This window comes from Coregonus lavaretus (genome assembly GCF_964263955.1).
Source record: "Coregonus lavaretus genome assembly, chromosome: 21".
Lineage (NCBI taxonomy): Eukaryota > Metazoa > Chordata > Actinopteri > Salmoniformes > Salmonidae > Coregonus > Coregonus lavaretus.
Window position 1 is genome coordinate 3,270,603 of NC_140008.1, and position 22,921 is coordinate 3,293,523.

At 42.7% G+C, this 22,921-nt stretch overlaps 2 protein-coding genes across 2 annotated transcripts in view; both read left to right on the forward strand.

Moving 5' to 3' along the window:
• The window catches only part of LOC311148693 (mucin-2-like), a gene marked incomplete at both ends in the record, with an annotated part of 39,515 nt that extends 24,500 nt beyond the window's left edge, over positions 1 to 15,015 (forward strand). Inside the window, 15 exons of the mRNA XM_084185672.1 lie at positions 112 to 351; positions 632 to 788; positions 1,150 to 1,278; positions 1,438 to 1,496; positions 7,262 to 7,436; positions 7,706 to 7,953; positions 8,329 to 8,512; positions 8,986 to 9,199; positions 10,269 to 10,444; positions 11,728 to 11,797; positions 11,959 to 12,059; positions 12,196 to 12,227; positions 12,490 to 12,667; positions 12,940 to 13,044; positions 15,011 to 15,015. Of these exons, the coding sequence (XP_084041798.1) occupies positions 112 to 351; positions 632 to 788; positions 1,150 to 1,278; positions 1,438 to 1,496; positions 7,262 to 7,436; positions 7,706 to 7,953; positions 8,329 to 8,512; positions 8,986 to 9,199; positions 10,269 to 10,444; positions 11,728 to 11,797; positions 11,959 to 12,059; positions 12,196 to 12,227; positions 12,490 to 12,667; positions 12,940 to 13,044; positions 15,011 to 15,015 (2,073 nt within the window). The remainder of the gene's footprint in view (positions 1 to 111; positions 352 to 631; positions 789 to 1,149; positions 1,279 to 1,437; positions 1,497 to 7,261; positions 7,437 to 7,705; positions 7,954 to 8,328; positions 8,513 to 8,985; positions 9,200 to 10,268; positions 10,445 to 11,727; positions 11,798 to 11,958; positions 12,060 to 12,195; positions 12,228 to 12,489; positions 12,668 to 12,939; positions 13,045 to 15,010) is intronic.
• Positions 15,016 to 16,229: 1,214 nt separating this feature from the next.
• Positions 16,230 to 22,921, forward strand: part of LOC311148694 (mucin-2-like) — a gene marked incomplete at both ends in the record, with an annotated part of 52,629 nt that continues 45,937 nt past the window's right edge. Inside the window, 3 exons of the mRNA XM_084185673.1 lie at positions 16,230 to 16,269; positions 17,353 to 17,476; positions 17,758 to 17,962. Of these exons, the coding sequence (XP_084041799.1) occupies positions 16,230 to 16,269; positions 17,353 to 17,476; positions 17,758 to 17,962 (369 nt within the window). The remainder of the gene's footprint in view (positions 16,270 to 17,352; positions 17,477 to 17,757; positions 17,963 to 22,921) is intronic.

Below are 22,921 nucleotides of genomic sequence, written 5' to 3' on the forward strand. Positions count from 1 at the left end.
ACACCAGTGTGCATTTGTGTATTCCTAACACTGATTGATTTGGTACAGTTCCACTGTGTATGTTTATCTGAGAATGCTGATGAGTGTGTCTCTTCCTTGTCGTCTCTATAGGGAGCAGTGTGTGGCCTGTGTGGGGACTTTAATGGAGACGGCAGAGATGACTTCACCACGCAGGGTCAGATGGTAGTTAGCAGCCCTGTGGAGTTTGCTAACAGCTGGAAGGTGTCAAGCACTTGCCCCGACGCAGAAAGCAACGTCGACCCATGTGGAGCCAGACCCAACCGTCACAACTGGGCTAAGATGCAGTGTAGCATCATCAGAGGGAAGACTTTCGAACTGTGCCACAAGAAGGTACAGTGCAGCAGCGTATTGCTATGTATATACCGTACAATTATAAACCCAGTGAAAGTATCAGACAGGGCACTGAAAGACTGGTGGACAGTCCAACTCCTGAACCAAAAAATGCACCCAAATCGTTTCAAGTCGTCAACTTTTTTTGTCGTCCGCAATGATGTTATTCATGAACATGTCTGTTGTTATATGTGTTTTGAAAAATGCTCCAATAAACAAATCAAATGAAAAGATACAGTATTTGTGCATCATGTGTGTTCTCTCTGTATGTGTTTTACAGGTAGACCCTGCTCCGTTCTTTGAGAACTGTGTGAAAGACTCCTGTGCCTGTGATACTGGCGGAGACTGTGAATGTTTCTGTACAGCTGTAGCAGCCTACGCCCAGGCCTGCACCGAAGCTGGAGTGTGTGTTGCATGGAGAACACCGGAGATTTGTCGTAAGTACAACAAAATATTTGTTGGTTCATTATGCCTGTGTATTCCACTGTTTGACTGTCAGGCTTGGCATTGAAATGATCCAACATATCTGGTGTAATATGACTGGGTTTAATTTACAATGCTAAGTAAATGAATATGTTGTTGAAAGAACACAAACTCGGTGACGATATGATGATGTGGATCTAAAGTATGTTTTAGCTTGTTGGTTTAAACAGATACCTTAATGTGAAACGTTATACACTGTTAACCAGGGTACCTAGGGTTCTGATAAAAAGTTATTGACAACATAGGGAATAGGGTGCCATTTGCTGAGGGCATGCAATGTGTATTCAGTGTATGAACCTGTTTTCCCTTTTGTAGCTGTGTTCTGTGACTACTACAACGATCCAGGTGAATGTGAATGGCATTACAGCCCTTGCCATACACCTTGCTTCAAGACCTGTCTGAATCCAAATGGGACCTGTAGCAACCCTATTCCCAATCTGGAAGGTGAGGCAGCATGCAATTTGATTTGATTGGCATCAGCCTGTATTTCTGTTCCATACGCACATGCCCTTCTTTACAAAGTATGCATATGTTTTTTGACCTCAACTTTATTAAATGTAATAACTAATTCAAAGCAACTTAATGACACTGTCTTCTTTATAGGTTGTTACCCACGATGCCCTCCAAGAATGCCTATATTTGATGAAGAGACCGGGGAGTGTGTTGAGATATGTGATGAAATAATAATACCAACACCACCAACTACAACACCAATGCCACCAACTACAACACCAATACCACCACCAACAACAACAACAACACCAATACCACCAACAACAACATCAATACCACCAACAACCACACCAAGACCACCACCACCAACAACAACAACAACCACACCACCACCACCAACAACAACAACAACCACACCAATACCACCAACAACAACAACCACAACAATACCAACAACAACCACACCAATACCACCACCAACAACAACCACACCAATACCACCAACAACAACCACACCAATACCACCAACAACAACAACCACACCAACACCACCAACAACCACACCAATACCACCAACAACAACCACACCAATACCACCACCAACAACAACCACACCAACACCACCAACAACAACAACAACAACCACACCAATACCACCAACAACAACAACCACACCAACACCACCAACAACCACACCAATACCACCACCAACAACAACCACACCAATACCACCAACAACAACAACGACACCAATACCACCAACAACCACACCAATACCACCAACAGCAACAACAACACCCACACCAATACCACCAACAACAACAACAACAACCACACCAATACCACCAACAACAACAACAACCACACCAATACCACCACCACCAACAACAACAACAACCACACCAATACCACCAACAACAACAACCACACCAATACCACCAACAACAACCACACCAATACCACCAACAACAACCACACCAATACCACCACCAACAACAACAACAACAACCACACCACCACCACCACCAACAACAACAACCACACCAATACCACCAACAACAACAACACCAATACCACCAACAACAACAACCACACCAACACCACCAACAACAACAGCCACACCAATACCACCAACAACAACCACGCCAATACCACCAACAACAACCACACCAAAGCCACCAACAACAACAACAACCACACCAATACCACCACCAACAACAACAACAACAACACCAACAACAACACCAATACCAACAACAACTACCCCCCACACAACAGAGCCACCAACTACTCCTTGTATTCCTACTTGTGAGTGGTCAGAATGGTATGATGAAGATGATGATAAAGATAAGAGTGACTGGGAAACGTATTGGAATATCACACAGAGTGGAAAACAAGTGTGTGAAGATCCACAGGATATTGAATGTGTAGCTACAGACTATCCTAATACGAGCTTAGAGGACTTTGTAGCTGAGACAGGCCAAGTTGTAGAGTGCAATGTTGACTTTGGTTTAATATGTGAACAAAATAAACAGACTCAGAGACCCTTTAAGTGCAAGAACTATAAGATTAGAGTCCTCTGTTGCGTTATATGTATCTCAACAACAAAACCACCCACAACAACCCCAACGACAACCGAAATATCAACAACAACAACAACCACACCAATACCACCAACAACAACAACCACACCAATACCACCAACAACAACCACACCAATACCACCAACAACAACCACACCAATACCACCAACAACAACAACCACACAAATACCACCAACAACAACAACCACACCAGTACCACCAACAACAACCACACCAATACCACCAACAACAACCACACCAATACCACCAACAACAACAACCACACCAATACCACCAACAACCTCACCAACACCAACAACAACAACAACCACACCAATACCACCAACAACAACAACCTCACCAATACCACCAACAACAACAACCACACCAATACCACCAACAACAACCACGCCAATACCACCAACAACAACCACACCAATACCACCAACAACCACACCAATACCACCAACAACAACAACCACACCAATACCACCAACAACCTCACCAACACCACCAACAACAACAACCACACCAATACCACCACCAACAACAACAACAACCACACCAATACCACCAACAACAACCACACCAATACCACCAACAACAACCACACCAATACCACCAACAACAACCACACCAATACCAACAACAACAACCACACCAATACCACCAACAACAACCACACCAACACCACCAACAACAACAACCACACCAATACCACCAACAACAACAAACACACCAATACCACCACCAACAACAACAACAACCACACCAATACCACCAACAACAACAACCACACCAGTACCACCAACAACAACAACACCAATACCACCAACAACAACAACCACACCAACACCACCAACAACAACAGCCACACCAATACCACCAACAACAACCACGCCAATACCACCAACAACAACCACACCAATACCACCAACAACCACACCAATACCACCAACAACAACAACCACACCAATACCACCAACAACCTCACCAACACCACCAACAACAACAACCACACCAATTCCACCAACAACAACAACCACACCAATACCACCAACAACCTCACCAACACCACCAACAACAACAACCACACCAATACCACCACCAACAACAACAACAACCACACCAATACCACCAACAACAACCACACCAATACCAACAACAACAACCACACCAATACCACCAACAACAACCACACCAATACCACCAACAACAACCACACCAATACCACCAACAACAACCACACCAACACCACCAACAACAACAACCACACCAATACCACCAACAACAACAACAACCACACCAATATCACCAACAACAACCACACCAATACCACCAACAACAACCACACCAATACCACCAACAACAACCACACCAATACCACCAACAACAACCACACCAATACCACCAACAACAACAAACACACCAATACCACCAACAACAACAACCACACCAGTACCACCAACAACAACAACACCAATACCACCAACAACAACAACCACACCAACACCACCAACAACAACCACACCAAAACCACCAACAACAACAACCACACCAGTACCACCAACAACAACAACCACACCAGTACCACCAACAACAACAACACCAATACCACCAACAACAACAACCACACCAACACCACCAACAACAACAGCCACACCAATACCACCAACAACAACCACACCAATACCACCAACAACAACCACACCAAGACCACCAACAACAACCACACCAATACCACCACCAACAACAACAACAACAACAACCACACCAACAACAACACCAATACCAACAACAACTACCCCCCAGACAACAGAGCCACCAACTACTCCTTGTATTCCTACTTGTGAGTGGTCAGAATGGTATGATGAAGATGATGATAAAGATAAGAGTGACTGGGAAACGTATTGGAATATCACACAGAGTGGAAAACAAGTGTGTGAAGATCCACAGGATATTGAATGTGTAGCTACAGACTATCCTAATACGAGCTTAGAGGACTTTGTAGCTGAGACAGGCCAAGTTGTAGAGTGCAATGTTGACTTTGGTTTAATATGTGAACAAAATAAACAGACTCAGAGACCCTTTAAGTGCAAGAACTATAAGATTCGAGTCCTCTGTTGCGTTATATGTATCTCAACAACAAAACCACCCATAACAACCCCAACGACAACAGAAATATCAACATCTGAAAAACCAACCACAACCCCCAGGACAACAGAAGAACCAACCACAACCCCCAGGACAACTGAAGAACCAACCACAACCCCCAGGACAACTGAAGAACCAACCACAACCCCTCATGTCACAGTCACCACAACCACTAAAGCTCCTACAACAACACATAAACCAACAACTACCACAGAAGCCACAACTCTACCCACAACCCCCAGGACAACTGAAGAACCAACCACAACCCCCAGGACAACTGAAGAACCAACCACAACCCCCAGGACAACTGAAGAACCAACCACAACCCCTCCTGTCACAGTCACCACAACCACTAAAGCTCCTACAACAACACATAAACCAACAACTACCACAGAAGCCACAACTCTACCCACAACCCCCAAGACAACTGAAGAACCAACCACAACCCCCAGGACAACTGAAGAACCAACCACAACCCCTCCTGTCACAGTCACCACAACAACTAAAGCTCCTACAACAACACCTAAGCCATCAACTACCACAGAAGCCACAACTCTACCCACAACCCCCAGGACAACTGAAGAACCAACCACAACACCCAGGACAACTGAAGAACCAACCACAACCCCCAGGACAACTGAAGAACCAACCATAACCCCCAGGACAACTGAAGAACCAACCACAACCCCCAGGACAACTGAAGAACCAACCACAACCCCCAGGACAACTGAAGAACCAACCACAACCCCCAGGACAACTGAAGAACCAACCACAACCCCTCCTGTCACAGTCACCACAACCACTAAAGCTCCTACAACAACACCTAAACCATCAACTACCACAGAAGCCACAACTCTACCCACAACCCCCAGGACAACTGAAGAACCAACCACAACCCCCAGGACAACTGAAGAACCAACCACAACCCCCAGGACAACTGAAGAACCAACCACAACCCCCAGGACAACTGAAGAACCAACCACAACCCCTCATGTCACAGTCACCACAACCACTAAAGCTCCTACAACAACACCTAAACCATCAACTACCACAGAAGCCACAACTCTATCCACAACCCCCAGGACAACTGAAGAACCAACCACAACCCCCAGGACAACTGAAGAACCAACCACAACCCCTCCTGTCACAGTCACCACAACCACTAATGCTCCTACAACAACACCTAAACCATCAACTACCACAGAAGCCACAACTCTACCCACAACCCCCAGCACAACTGAAGAACCAACCACAACCCCCAGGACAACTGAAGAACCAACCACAACCCCTCCTGTCACAGTCACCACAACCACTAAAGCTCCTACAACAACACCTAAACCATCAACTACCACAGAAGCCACAACTCTATCCACAACCCCCTGGACAACTGAAGAACCAACCACAACCCCCAGGACAACTGAAGAACCAACCACAACCCCTCCTGTCACAGTCACCACAACCACTAATGCTCCTACAACAACACCTAAACCATCAACTACCACAGAAGCCACAACTCTACCCACAACCCCCAGCACAACTGAAGAACCAACCACAACCCCCAGGACAACTGAAGAACCAACCACAACCCCTCCTGTCACAGTCACCACAACCACTAAAGCTCCTACAACAACACCTAAACCATCAACTACCACAGAAGCCACAACTCTACCCACAACCCCCAGGACAACTGAAGAACCAACCACAACCCCCAGGACAACTGAAGAACCAACCACAACCCCCAGGACAACTGAAGAACCAACCACAACCCCCAGGACAACTGAAGAACCAACCACAACCCCCAGGACAACTGAAAAACCAACCACAACCACCCCTGTCACAGTCACCACAACCACTAATGCTCCTACAACAACATCTAAACCATCAACTACCACAGAAGCCACAACTCTAATGACAACCACATCAGCAACAACCCATGAATCAGTTGTCACTGGTCCAACATTGGCACCTCCAACAACAGAAAGCCAAGTCGGTCCAACACCAACCACAACTGGAACACCAACCCCACCACCAATCACTTGTCCTGAGTGGGACAAAGTGGTAAGTACCTCAATATAACTATCACATAATCAACTGGGCTCCCGTAACTTCGGTAACACAGAGCCAACATTTGATGTCAAAGAGGTCGAAAAGTCCTTTCAGAGACTTAATAACTGAGTCCTGTGTGTATTATGAAAGATCTCTGATGACGTGTCATTTTCTTTCTCTCTAAACATCAGCAAAATGAAACTTTCTGGCTCTGCAACTGCACATTGGCCAGATGCATTGAAAACAACACCATTGAGATAATTCCATATGAATGCCCAGAGCCTGAGCCAATCACATGTGCCAATGGCAAGAAACCAGTGCTACAGTGGGATGAATTCTACTGCTGCCAACGCTTCGTGTGTGACTGTGAGTACTGAAAGATTCTTCTTCTTCTTCTTCTTCTTCTTCTTCTTCTTCTTCTTCTTCTTCTTCTTCTTCTTCTTCTTCTTCTTCTTCTTCTCCTCCTCCTCCTCCTCCTCCTCTGACCTGGTCAAGAAGGTAGATGGCGCTGTCCAGTTTCTGTAACTAATAACATACACACCCATATCACTGACATAAATATTTACTTCATACATTTGTTTTGACAGAGGATCATAATGTCTGTCTGCTTTATAACATGTTTATTTTCATTACAGGCGTCTGTGAGGGTTGGGGAGACCCCCATTACATCACCTTCGACGGGCTCTTCTACAGCTTCCAAGGGAACTGTACCTATGTGCTGATGGAGGAGATGAAGCCGCGTCACAACTTTAAGATCTACATCGACAATGTCAACTGTGATCCCACCGAGGATGTGTCCTGTCCTCGAGCCATCATCGTGTCCTATCGCTCAACAGTCATAACACTGAAGAATCACAACCTCATTGGAGCTGCTCAGTTGGAGGTAACTCAAGTGGGGAAACTGGCTCAGAAATCAACATGAGCAATTAAGGCCATACACATTGAATGGCTGGATTTGGGGCCTGAGGGAATGAAAATTAGAAAATTAAAGACAATTCTCTTCCATTCTTTCATTATCTGAACTTAATTGTGCATTAGTTCTCAACATCAGTAGTTTTAATTGATACAAAATATGAATTTTGATTTTCTCCATCAACTTAATTCAACCTGTAATGTCATGATATTAGTCAGCATTGCAATCACCTTGCCTTTCTTTAAGAGGTCCTAATGATTGATTGATCTCTCTCTTCCATCCTTCTCTATCCCTCCTTCTCTGCTTCTCTCTTTCATCCGTCTCTCCCTGCCGTCTGTCTTTCAGGCTCTTATTGATGGAGTTTCCCTGAGACTACCCTTCAAACGAAACGGTGTGAAGGTGATGACCTCTGGTATCAACATGGTCTTGGAGATTGCACATCTCCAGGTGGTAGTTACCTTTGGTGTCACTGGCTTCAGCGTCAACCTTCCTTGGCAACACTTTGGCAACAATACACAGGGACATTGTGGTAAGGACTTATTTTCCTCAAACTATGTATCTTTTGCATTTAAACACACGGCTATAAGAGCTGAGAAATTATTGTGAATATCTTAACTTAAACAGAGACCGGTCATTTGGAATTCTGAGCATGGTGTGAGAAAGCCTAATGGAATAGTCTTTGAATTGATGGAAATCATTTATCCAAGGTTGGAGGTGAACGACTAGCCTAGTCCCAGATCAGTTTGGGTTATTTTTACCAAAATCCTATGGTTGTTGTCAGATGTCAACCGTAGGGTTTGGCAAGACAGCACAAACTGATCAGGGACCGGGCTAGCAAACAATGGTTTGGGCTTTCCCGTCTGATGTCTGTGTCTGATATTTGTATTGTATGAGCTGTACTAAATGTGAGAGAGCTCCAACAAAGATTTCCAATGTGTTATTTTTAATAGCTGCAAATGGCAAATCAACTAGTTGAACCTTAACTGTATGCATCTCTTTCAGGAACATGCAACAACAACCCGGCTGATGACTGCATGCTGCCTGGAGGTCAGCTGGTGGAGAACTGTGCTGTGATGGCAGACTACTGGCCAGCCCAGGATCTCTACCAGCCCGACTGCCCTGTGCCACCTGGAATCCCCACCAACTCTCCTCTCCCTGAACCTACACAGAAGCCATGCAAGCCAGACTCCTCTGTCTGTGATCTCCTGAAGGACAGGTAAACCTCCCCAAAGGCACTGTGATCTCCTGAAGGACAGGTAAACCTCCCTACAGGCACTGTTATCTCCTGAAGGACAGGTAAACCTCCCCAAAGGCACTGTGATCTCCTGAAGGACAGGTAAACCTCCCTAAAGGCACTGTGATCTCCTGAAGGACAGGTAAACCTCCCTATAGGCACTGTGATCTCTTGAAGGACAGGTAAACCTCCCCAAAGGCACTGTGATCTCCTGAAGGACAGGTAAACCTCCCTAAAGGCACTGTGATCTCCCGAAGGACAGGTAAACCTCCCCAAAGGCACTGTGATCTCCTGAAGGACAGGTAAACCTCCCTAAAGGCACTGTGATCTCCTGAAGGACAGGTAAACCTCCCTAAAGGCACTGTGATCTCCTGAAGGACAGGTAAACCTCCCTAAAGGCACTGTGATCTCCTGAAGGACAGGTAAACCTCCCTAAAGGCACTGTGATCTCCTGAAGGACAGGTAAACCTCCCTACAGGCACTGTGATCTCCTGAAAGACCGGAGGGGGATGAATATCATTATAGGATATGTGTAAAGTATACCCTCCAGCTGCAGCGTATGCCCACACATACTGTCTTAAGAAAATTAGGCATACCTATTTCAAAATAGGCCATCATCACGATCCATCTGAATGATCATTCTTCACGTTTTACGGTGAAACGTCCAAACTGCATCTGCATGCCAATAATTTGATCTCAATCAGTTTCATGGGAATATGAATTTAGGCCAGCTACTCCATTGAACAGTCTGTCAGGAGTGGCCAGCTACTCCATTGAACAGTCTGACAGGAGTGGCCAGCTGCTCTATTGAACAGTCTGTCAGGAGTGGCCAGCTACTCCATTGAACAGTCTGACAGGAGTGGCCAGCTAATCCAACTGTCAACAATCTAACTTATCACAGACTAAATTCTCACATGCAATAATATAGCTCGATACCCCTAAACTATACATAGAAGTGTGTTTTATGTCTGACAGAAACATATATGATTCCTACAGTGTATCTGGAAGGTCTGTTTCTCATACAGCTTCATCTCTGTTTTTCAATCCACAGCGTTTTTGCAGCCTGTCATCCATTTGTCTCACCTGACAACTTCTACCAGGGCTGTGTCTATGACAGCTGCCACGTGTCCAACCCTGCGGTGGAGTGCACCAGTCTGCAGACATACGCTGCTGCCTGCGCCCAGTTTGGAGTCTGCATCTACTGGAGAAACCACACCACGCTATGTGGTAGGCTTACTGTACTTGTTGGAAAAGTCCAGACTCACCACGTTAAATGGGACTCACCTAATAAGGATAGATAAATGAGTCCACCATGGAAGAGACAGGAAGTACTGTGTAGATGACCAGAAACCAGGAACTGTGTAGATGAGACCAGGAGCAATACTGTACTAACAGAACGTAGTATGTGTTGTAGATGACCACAGAATAGAGGAGGGGGATGTCTATTTGTAAATATATGATTTGTGCATTTTCGTATTTGACAAATAATGACGGAGAGAGTGGGCATCCTTGTCTGGTTCCCCTTTGTAATGTGTAATATAAAAATAACTACTTTTTATTTATTCTAGCTTGGGGCTTCAGTCCCACAATCAACTGATTGTATTAAATAATTAGTCAGAATATTACATTTTCCCATGGTGATAACCTAACTCTCATTGCCATACTATTAAATCAATCAATCAATCAAAGGTATTTAAAAAGCACTTTTTACATCAGCAGTTGTCACAAATTGCTTGTACAGAAATCCGGCCTAAAACCCCAAACAGCAAGAAATGCAGATGTAGAAGCACAGTGGCTAGGAAAAACTCCCTAGAAAGGCAGGAACCTAGGAAGAAACCTAGAGAGGAACCAGGCTCTGAGGGGTGGCCAGTCCTCTTCTGGCTGTGCTGGGTGGAGATTATAACAGTACATGGCCATTAAGGCCAGATTGTTCTTCAAGATGTTCAAACGTTCATAGATAACCAGCAGGGTCAAATAATAATAACAGTGGGTATAGAGGGTGCAACAGGTCAGCACCTCAGGAGTAAATGTCAGTTGGTTTTTCATAGCTGAGCATTCACAGGTTGAGACAGCAGGTGCAGGTAGAGAGATAGAGAGAGAAAGAGAGCGACAGAGAGAGCGAGAGAGGGTTGAAACAGCAGGTCCGGGACAAGGTAGCACGTCCGGTGAACAGGTCAGTGTTCCATAGTCACAGACAGAACAGCAGAAACTGGATCAGCAGCACGACCAGGTGGACTGGGGACAGGCACAGACAGGAGTCGTAAGGCCAGGTAGTCCTGAGGCATGGTCCTAGGGCTCAGGTCCTCCGGGAGGGGAGAGAGAGAGAGAGAGAATTAGAGGGAGCATACCTAAGATCACACAGGACACCAAACAAGACAGGAGAATTATACCAGATAGGACAGACTGACTCTAGCCCCCCCGGCATATAGACTATTGCAGTATATGTACTGGAGACTGAGACAGTGGGGGTCGGGTGACACTATTGACTGAGTTGAATCTTTCTGCAACAGCCAGCGACTGCCCAGTTGACAAAGTCTACAAGCCCTGCGGTCCTGCCGAACAGCCAACCTGTGACGACAAGTAGGTTTCTATTCAGATAGTGGCCAGCACAAAATAATCCTTGCTTTCATGTGTTATATTAACTGACATAGGCAACGTTATAACTGTCAAATAAGACAACAAGTTATAGAGTTGCTGTAAATAGGAAATAGGAGTAGTCACTGTAATGTTGTGTTCTACAGTCCAGACGAGTCTAGGATGAACGTCACCACAGAAGGCTGCTTCTGTCCTGATGGGATGAAACTCTTCAACAAGGACTCAGGGATCTGTGTCGATAAGTGTGGTGAGTGTTCCCAGTTACTGCCATTGGTCCATTTCATGTCGATGACACAGAGAAGTTCATTAGGGCTAAGCCTTTTCAAGGATGTTTCAGGTTCATGAACGTTCTACTAAATTGTGGTGTTTGTGTTTTTTCGTAGGATGCATTGATCCTGAAGGTGTTCCGCGAGAGGTAAGTTAGGCCTTTTGATTTTGATTCATCGTTATTCTATTGTATTATTTCATATAGGCTCATTCCTGTTATCTAGTACGCTGGCTCTGTCATGGATGACGCCAGAGGTTTCTATGAGGACCTAATTACAGTGTCCACATTGTCTGCAACCCAAATGGACCCCTATGCCTCATATTTAGCACCCTATGCCCTATTTAGTGCACTGCGTTTGACCAAACCCACTGATAGAATCACACTCCCTTCTTGTTGCATCTCATCACAGTTCAACGAGAGGTTTGAGTACAAGTGCCAGGATTGCGTTTGTATGGAGTCCACCAAGATTGTGAGCTGTGAACCCAAGGTCTGCTCCAAACCCCCAGTAGAGATATGCACTGGTCCAGGCTTCGTATATGTCAACCAAACCGATCCATCCGATCCATGCTGCTCCAGCCTCGTCTGCCGTAAGGAGCCCCCAACACTTTTTTAACCATACATATTATACTCAGCTCTATTTCACACTATTGCACTGACCCGAACCGTACTATGCTGGCTTGGATACGTTCTTTTCACATTGTCCTTTTCCAGCACGGTTCCAGGAACTATGGAGGATGTGTATCCAGGCCAGTGGCGTACAGCTCTGCTCAGCTCAGTAGTGTTGAAAAGACCCACATAGTAAAGACATGAATCAGCTCATGTTATTATGTCCATACAATCTTATTGTTTCTCCTCCTAGGTTGTGACAGCAGGACTTGCCCGCCTACCAACATGAACTGTCCTATTGGGTTCCTGCCAGTGGTTTCTGTCCCTGAGGGAAAATGCTGTCCAGAGCATACATGTGGTATGGTCTATTTACCATATATATAGACTATCTACATGTGGTATGGTCTATTTACCATATATCTAGACTATCTACATGTGGTATGGTCTATTTACCATATATCTAGACTATCTACATGTGGTATGGTCTATTTACCATATATCTAGACTATCTAGACTATCTACATGTGTTATGGTCTATTTACCATATATCTAGACTATCTACATGTGGTATGGTCTATTTACCATATATCTAGACTATCTAGACTATCTACATGTGGTATGGTCTATTTACCATATATCTAGACTATCTAGACTATCTACATGTGGTATGGTCTATTTACCATATATCTAGACTATCTAGACTATCTACATGTGGTATGGTCTATTTACCATATATTTAGACTATCTACATGTGGTATGGTCTATTTACCATATATCTAGACTATCTACATGTGGTATGGTCTATTTACCATATATCTAGACTATCTAGACTATCTACATGTGGTATGGTCTATTTACCATATATCTAGACTATCTAGACTATCTACATGTGGTATGGTCTATTTACCATATATCTAGACTATCTAGACTATCTACATGTGGTATGGTCTATTTACCATATATTTAGACTATCTACATGTGGTATGGTCTATTTACCATATATCTAGACTATCTACATGTGGTATGGTCTATTTACCATATATCTAGACTATCTAGACTATCTACATGTGGTATGGTCTATTTACCATATATCTAGACTATCTACATGTGGTGTGGTATATTTACCATATATCTAGACTATCTACATGTGGTATGGTCTATTTACCATATATCTAGACTATCTACATGTGGTATGGTCTATTTACCATATATCTAGACTATCTAGACTATCTACATGTGGTATGGTCTATTTACCATATATCTAGACTATCTAGACTATCTACATGTGGTATGGTCTATTTACCATATATCTAGACTATCTACATGTGGTATGGTCTATTTACCATATATCTAGACTATCTACATGTGGTATGGTCTATTTACCATATATCTAGACTATCTAGACTATCTACATGTGGTATGGTCTATTTACCATATATCTAGACTATCTACATGTGGTTTGGTCTATTTACCATATATCTAGACTATCTACATGTGGTATGGTCTATTTACCATATATCTAGACTATCTTGTAGAGTGTTTGTGTTGCTGAGATAATACCTGTTGTTTTAGACATTCCCATGGATTGGTTGTCTGTGTCTCTCTCTCATTTGGTTGTCTGTGTCTCTCTCTCAATTGGTTGTCTGTGTCTCTCTCTCTCAATTGGTTGTCTGTGTCTCTCTCTCAATTGGTTGTGTGTGTCTCTTGTCTCTTCCAGAACCTAAACGAGTTTGTCTCCACAAAGGCGTTGAATACCAGGTAATGACAAACTATTCTGCTCCCTCATCTGAAATGTTCATTCCACAAATAAACACTGTATATATACTTGTTTTACTATATTGTAGTACATGTAGAGTACATATCATACACTGTAAGGGTTAATGTCAAATAGTGTCTGAGAGAGTGGGTGTCCTTGTTCCCCTGTTTCAGAGACAGTGGGTATCCTTGTTCCCCTGTATCAGAGACAGTGGGTATCCTTGTTCCCCTGTTTCAGAGACAGTGGGTATCCTTGTTCCCCTGTTTCAGAGACAGTGGGTATCCTTGTTCCCCTGTTTCAGAGACAGTGGGTATCCTTGTTCCCCTGTTTCAGAGACAGTGGGTATCCTTGTTCCCCTGTTTCAGAGACAGTGGGTATCCTTGTTTCCATTGTTTCAGAGACAGTGGGTATCCTTGTTCCCCTGTTTCAGAGACAGTGGGTATCCTTGTTCCCCTGTTTCAGAGACAGTGGGTATCCTTGTTCCCCTGTTTCAGAGACAGTGGGTATCCTCGTCTGGTTCCACTGTGTAATGTGTAATGTATGATGAGTTCCTTTCTTTTTCTTCTAGCCTAATTCTAAAGTACCAGGATCAGAGTGCCAAGAGTGCACTTGCACCAATAAAGTGGATCCCAAGACTGGTCATTACCAAATTGACTGTGGATTCGTGCAATGTGACGAAGATTGTGAAAAGGTAAGAACTGGTATAGCTGCCGTCTCTGCTAACGTTTCAAACATTTACAAAAGGTTGAAATACCAACGAGTAGCTTAAATGTATTCAGTCAACAAGTTTTTATACCTTAAAGGCTGGTTTTTTAGACCCAGATTAAGTAAGTAAGTAAGCCTTGTCCGATTCAGAATTCAATGATAAAAAATAATTCTCATTCGGGGTTGAGGCATCTGTTCTTGAGTTGTTATATTCTATTGAATCCACTGGTAAGGCAAAAGGTTTTATCACACTTTAATAACATTCATTATTATTATGATCATTATTTTTAGGTGTTGCAGCAAGTCACTCACATGTTCCTCTTCTCCTGTAGGGATATGAGTACCAGGAGCCAGACTATTCCTCAGATGACTGCTGTGGTAAATGTGTTCAGACCCACTGTGTCCTCCAGATCAATGGGACCAAGCAGTTGTTGAAGGTAGGTGCCGTTTCTGTCAGTTTAACTATCACAGATTAACTAAGACGTATTAAGTAGTTCTCTGCTAAATGTCTATAGTGTTTGTGTGTGTGTGTGTGGAACAAGCTTCCCCATTATGTGAAGACAGTGGAGTCCCTGCCCATCTTCCAAAAAACCTCGGAAACCCTACCTCTTTAAAGAGTGTCTCGTAGCATTTACTTGCTAAGATTGTGATATGTTGTTGTCTCACTTAGCTATCTTAAGATGAATGCACTAATGTAAAACGTTCTGGATGAGAGCGTCTGCTAATTTAAAAACATGTAATTGTCAAATGTGTGTGTGTGTGTGTGTGTGTGTGTGTGTGTGTGTGTGTGTGTGTGTGTGTGTGTGTGTGTGTGTGTGTGTGTGTGTGTGTGTGTGTGTGTGTGGAACAAGCTTCCCCATAATGTGAAGACAGCGGAGTCCCTGCCCATCTTCCGGAAACCTCGGAAACCCTACCTCTTTAAAGAGTGTCTCGTAGCATTTACTTGCTAAGATTGTGATATGTTGTTGTCTCACTTAGCTATCTTAAGATGAATGCACTAATGTAAAACGTTCTGGATGAGAGCATCTGCTAAATAAAAAAATAAAATGTAATTGTCAAATGTGTGTGTGTGTGTGCCCAGCATGGAGATACGTGGTCAGCTCCTGGTGAAAAGTGCCAGCAGTACAGCTGCGTGAAAAACGGTGATAGCTATCTGACCCAGAGCTCCTACATCCATTGCCCACCCTTCCAGCAGGCCAACTGCCAGCCTGTGAGTACAGAACACAACATAACAAGAACAGAAAGGCCAGCCTGTGAGTACAGTACACAACATAACAAGAACAGAAAGGCTGGCCTGTGAGTACAGTACACAACATAACAAGAACAGAAAGGCCAGCCTGTGAGTACAGTACACAACATAACAAGAACAGAAAGGCCAGCCTGTGAGTACAGTACACAACATAACAACAACAGAAAGGCCAGCCTGTGAGTACAGAACACAACATAACAAGAACAGAAAGGCCAGCCTGTGAGTACAGTACACAACATAACAACAACAGAAAGGCCAGCCTGTGAGTACAGAACACAACAAAACAAGAACAGAAAGGCTGGCCTGTGAGTACAGTACACAACATAACAAGAACAGAAAGGCCAGCCTGTGAGTACAGTACACAACATAACAAGAACAGAAAGGCCGGCCTGTGAGTACAGTACACAACATAACAAGAACAGAAAGGCCAGCCTGTGAGTACAGTACACAACATAACAAGAACAGAAAGGCCAGCCTGTGAGTACAGTACACAATATAACAAGAACAGAAATGCCTGCTCACTGCATATGCTCCCAATTACCACCATTATTGACAATGTTTCGATCCAGAATAATTTTCAACAGATGGACAGTACAGTACACACAGCATGCCAGTTTTCATTTGACAGAAACCTTACTTCACTTATCCTACTATGAAATGTATTATATAAAGAACATTTAAAAACTTTTTTTCTCCACAGGGTTCAATTCAGACTGCTGCAAACGGCTGCTGTAAAATTTGTAAGTATGAAAGTGAAATGTTCAAAGCTGTTAACAATTTCATATCAGGATTGGAATATGATCAGATTCGTGCATCATAAAACCACTGATATTCATAATGAATAATGATTGAAAAGGAGCGCAACCTTGTAGTCAGTGAACTCAAATAGCTGCAGCTCTCTTTCCTGGTCTTTTGAGCCGGATCATGTATAATGGTGTGTCTCCCTCCAATACCAGGTGTGGAGAAGGACAAGGCCTGTAAGATAGGATCCATGAAGACTGTCATCAACCACAAGGGCTGCCAGTCTATTGAGAAGGTGGAGATGCCGTACTGTGAGGGATCCTGCAACACCTTCACCAAGTGAGTGTGGAAACAATGTCTATATGTGGAGCCTTAACACCATGGGGAGGTTTCCAGTACACCGTTTAAGCCCAGTCATGGACTGAAAATCATTTGAAATGAATCTCCATTGAATATGCTTCTTAGTCTAGGACTAGGCTTAATCTGTGTCTTGGACACACCCCCCCGTATGTATTTGTGTTTTGTTGAACATAATAATTTGTTGAGGTGTCTTTGTCTATTGGGAATGAAGATGATCTCTTCATCTCTGTGAATCCCTCTCTTTCACTCCCCTCCTCCAGGTACTCTGCGATGGCTGCGTCCCTGGACCACTCGTGTACCTGCTGCCAGGAGTCCCGGGCCAGTAACCGCACGGTGGAACTAAAGTGTCTGAATGGAGATGTGGTGCCGTACACCTACCTCCACGTGGAGGAGTGTGGCTGCAGACACAACGACTGCCATAGAGCCATCAGGGTTCCAGCCCGCAAGGGACGCAGCTACACACTGGTCTAAATGGGATCTGTTCTAGTCCAGACGGGACTAGTCCAGCACCAATCCACTAATTGCTTACTAAGGAAGACCCTGCTACCCTGCTTCCCATAGCTGTTATTTATCTAACCTCTTGATTTACATATAACATGTAGAAATGTAGTAACTTATGCTTACTTATCTTATTAAAATGCAACTTTCAAATACCTATGTCCGTTGTCTGTTTTATTGTAGAAGAGCACAAACCTTGTCTTGAAAAGCTTTGTTTTATTAACCTGTGTGCCCTCTTTAGCCTTGTTCACATTGGCAGTTTGAAGTGATTCAAATAAAAATGCATATCCGATTTAGAATCTGTTCATTTTCCTGCAGTCTGAACAGCCAAAAAACACATGGAAGCAGATATTTCCAGCCACATTTCAAACCACCTTCGTAGGTGGTTTGAAGTCAGATACAAATCTGATTCCTGGTTATGTGACTTGTGTCTGAACATTAACATCTGATTTATTTGACCTCAATTGGTTTTTAGACTGTTATTTGGCATATCTTGTTGCTTGTGTAGTGTCTAAAAGACACACCTTTGCTGGTCCATGCTTGTGATGATAAGGAATCCGCCGACACTGTACTCTGTTTTCAAAGGTTTATTATAACAAAGGTTCCAGCATCGGAATTTGACAGATTCTGCAGATATCTGTGAGACAGCACAGCCAATCAGTAATTTGCTATTCTCCCCTTCTATTGTTCAAGACATGGTTTTATATTATTTATGACGTAATATGGTGTGATTCTAAAAAACCAATCCCTGGCCTTTTCCACACTGCTCCCCATATCATCTTTCCATGAACCACAGTAATGTTTTCCAGATGTTTCCAGCACAGTAGAGTACACCATTTTGCCACATCAGCAAAATCTTAGGGCCAAGTTCCCTCTATCACACTTTCTGCAACAGTCAGCATATTGTAGACTTTAAGACACTACATATTTCCCCCCTTCGAGACTAATTAAGTCTCGAAAACAAAAAGAATAGGATTATGACAAATAACAATTTTTGTTCTTGAGTAACTTTAACAATAAACCAAAATTTATGGAGATTAAACACATGTTTATATAGACACATTTTTGTATGTAGTGTAAATACATTATTATGGAGTGTAAATAAATTGTTATGGAGTGTAAGTAAATTGTCATGGAGTGTAAGTAAATTGTCATGGAGTGTAAGAGCGAAAAACCTGTCTGGCAGCTTTCATTCCAAATATCCATCAGTCAGTCAAGACAGGAAAATTCTCTCATGGCCCCTCTGCCCTAGGCGACCACCTAAGTACTCCAGATCAATTCATACATCTTCATGAATACATTTTAAGCTATGATGCAATTGAATACATATGAAAACCCCAGCAAACAAAATACAATCAAAATGTCCACATTCAGGCTGGTCGACCCATCGGACCCTCCTGTGGATTCTCTCTTTCCTTGCCTAGACCCCATATCCCTAAACTTCAACGAAATAAACAAAAACATCTGAGGTCCCCACATATACCCAACACAGAAAACATAATTGTTCAAAAATTAATACAGAAAGAATATAACACTGGAATGTAGTCCACTACACTTCATCTCCTCCACAGTGTCGTCTTTCAATGCGACGTTGATGATGGGATCGGAACATTTCCACTCCTTCCTTGTTCCACTTCCTCCAGTCCATTCATATTGTCCATGTTTGAGTATTTGAGTCCCTCTACATATTCCCCCATATGCTTCTGGAAGAAAAGAAAATACCAAACAGTATCTTTTGCAAAACAACACATGCAAATTAAAACATCAATGTCAACTAAAAATATAAGAATGTATATTTAAGATTATATATAAAATGAATCACATTCCATTTCCCCCCTTTGATTCATCACAATAATATAATCGTCCCACAATCAGATATTCCAAATTTCCTAGAGTTATTTCAACCCTAGTTTTCATAACATTTTAGTCTGACTTTTTCCAATTTTTATTTCTCTCAAATTTTTCAAAAACCCATTTCACTGATTTATTCACAAAACTCTTTCCCATTTTCTGAGGATATTAAATCGGGAAATTCCCACTTGCTTATGACTTCTTTACACAACAACTTTGCAACCGACTGAGCATCTTTTAGCTTAGTTGAACATCTTATGAACCTCTTGGTATATGAATGTAACCAATGATAACAGTCACACATTATTTTTCAGACAGATTGTGCACCCGCCTATTGACCTAGTCAATCTATTCAAGAAAATATTATTCCCAAAAACTATACTCCTTTGTGATTTTTATCCTAATCTCCCCTTTACAACATAAGCTAACCCATAGCTTACTAAATCATCATGGTTTCTCCAAAACAATATTTGATTGCTACTCTAAGGATTTTTTCTTTCATTGTCTTCAAAACACTTGCTTTCGAAAGTCCTTCAATTTCTGGTTCAATCCCTTGGATTGCTTCATCTTTCAATGGATACTGATTCTTCCAAGGAGGTCTGCCTCCTCAACTTTCATCTCAATTGAGCTGATTTCACAAATCCAATATCAGTCCTATTTTGATATCTCAAACATTCTTGAACTTTTTTTTTTCAACATCTCTTCTTCCATAGATTCTCAATTCATCGTCACACTTCAAACAGATTCATTTGTCTTCCGTACAGCTTATGACTCTCCTTGTCCTTGAGCCAAAATAATCATTTTCAGAAATCGCTGATCTTCACTCCAAGTCCTTCTCATAATTAATTGATTTGACATCGTGAGATGTGTAACCTCTTCAGGCTGAACACAGATAAAAACCTTTCTGCTATCCATCATCACTTCCCATAGTCCATTGTTTATTTTCACTTCAATTGTTTGATATTTTTCCGGTCCTGATGCTACCAGTTGAAAACTCCTTTCGGATCTTCTAGGCACCTCTAGAGTCCTTGCTCCTTATAGGGTTCACCTAGAGGACAGGTGATCTTCACTTGCTCCTGTATCTTCCTCTGAAGTTCTTTATTTCCAGAAACTATCTATGGATATGAAACAATTTATACCACTTGTTGTGGCTGGTATAATTGCATTTGACCTTGTTCAGTTGAAACTGTAGCAGTGATTGTTATTTGGTTCACACTGATTCTGCATAACCAATGCTTCTCTTCTCCTTCTTCTTCTCCAGTTGTATTTGATTGAGTTTTCTGAGAGTTTCTTGGTCCTGTTCTTTCTGGTTGTGTTCCTTTTTCCGGTACAGATCCACTTGATGGGCTATATGATCTGTATAGACACCTTTTGTCATGCTCCCAAGTCCAACCACTTCTGCCAGTTTGCTCCTTACCGGTGAGGGCAGTCCCATCTGTAGTTTAGCTCTCAAGATTGACTGCTCAATTTGACTCACATCTGGATCATTTCCGGTAATATTTCTCCACACTTGATGAACTCTTGACACGTAGGCTCTCGGATTTTCTTGTTGTCCTAGTGGGTCAATCAGAATGTTGTCAGGATGCACATTTGTTGGAAACGTATCTTTTAGTGCTCTCCACAGCCGATTCCTGCTTGCTACCAACAATTCAGGATAATTTACAGCAGTTCCCACATATCTATGAAGTCCAGCTCTCTGAAAAATTTCTTCCATGCCTGGAATCCCAAGGAGATTAGCCAAAAGTCTCTTAATGTCTCCTATGGCAGACTGTGTTCCCACCGTAATTTCTTCCAACTTTGAAATCCAAGGATATGCTCCATCTTGAAGAGTAGGCAGCTTCTCAAGTATATCTGACATATCGGTATTCTGCAAAGGCTTATATTCTAGGTTTTGTCCTCGAATGATCACCGGCATAATTTTCTTACTAGTGCCATCTTTCCTTGGCCTCAATGTATATCTCTTCTCAGATTCTTGGGATTCTTTTCTCAGCAGCTTCTTTTCCTTCGTCTTCAGCTTCTTGAGTCGTTCTTCCAGTTCTTTTACTTCTTCTAAATCATTGGCCTTATACAGGTATGATACGCATCGGTCTATATCTCTTTCTACTTCTTCTGTGTTAGTCATTGGAGGATAAAATCCTCTTGAACATGAAGCACCTTTAGTCTCCAAATCTTCATCGCTGTCTCCATCTTCATTTTCACCAGCACTCGAATCACTTGTATTCTTCTTCTTCCAACTTCCATCACCCCTTCTTTCCGCTCTGGCCAACCTCTGTCTGATGACAGGGTCATATCCACCCATGATCTCTTCTGAATCACTCTGATCATCATCATCATCATCATCATCATCAAGTTCCATCCTCCTTGACCTCACTCTACCCTTAGTTTCCAGACATCTCGTTTTGTTCCTGCTTTTGGAGTTTGGATTCATCTTTATGGTCGTTTCTGCTTGTCCTCTCTCTATTATTCGTTCATCTTCATCTCTGATGCAATAGTCACCCTCCTGAATGATCACTGGAAGCTGAGGATAAACGTCCTTAAACTTAGCTTCTTTCTCATAAGGTGGGGGTGTTTTTGCTGAATCCATATATGAGAAAGGTGTATTGACTTCTGCAATCAGTTTTTCTGTCACCTTCACCTCTTTTGCCATTTTCTCTGCACCTCTGTCTCTCTTATCTTTTGTATCTTTTATCAGTTTTTGTCCTTCGTTTTCAAAAAGCTTAAGAACACCCAGCTCTCTTTGTCTTTTTTCTTTACGAAGTTTTCCTTTCTTCCCCTTCTTTTGATCTGCCTTATACGTGGATACAAGCACTTGCATTATCTTGATGACGTCTGGGTTAAGAGTGCCTTCCAATGGCCATGGTTGTTCAATGTCAGGCCAACGTTTATTCCATTTTTCAGATAATTTTGCTATACCATTAACTAGAGGATTACTATTCTGTACTACATGAAGAGGAGTAATTGCTTTTGTAGTTTTGATGTCCTTTTTCCCCATTGTAATGACTATGTTATGTGTTTCCCCCTTGTTTCCCTCTTTTTTTTTTTTTTTTTTTTTTTTTTTATTAAAAAATAATTAAT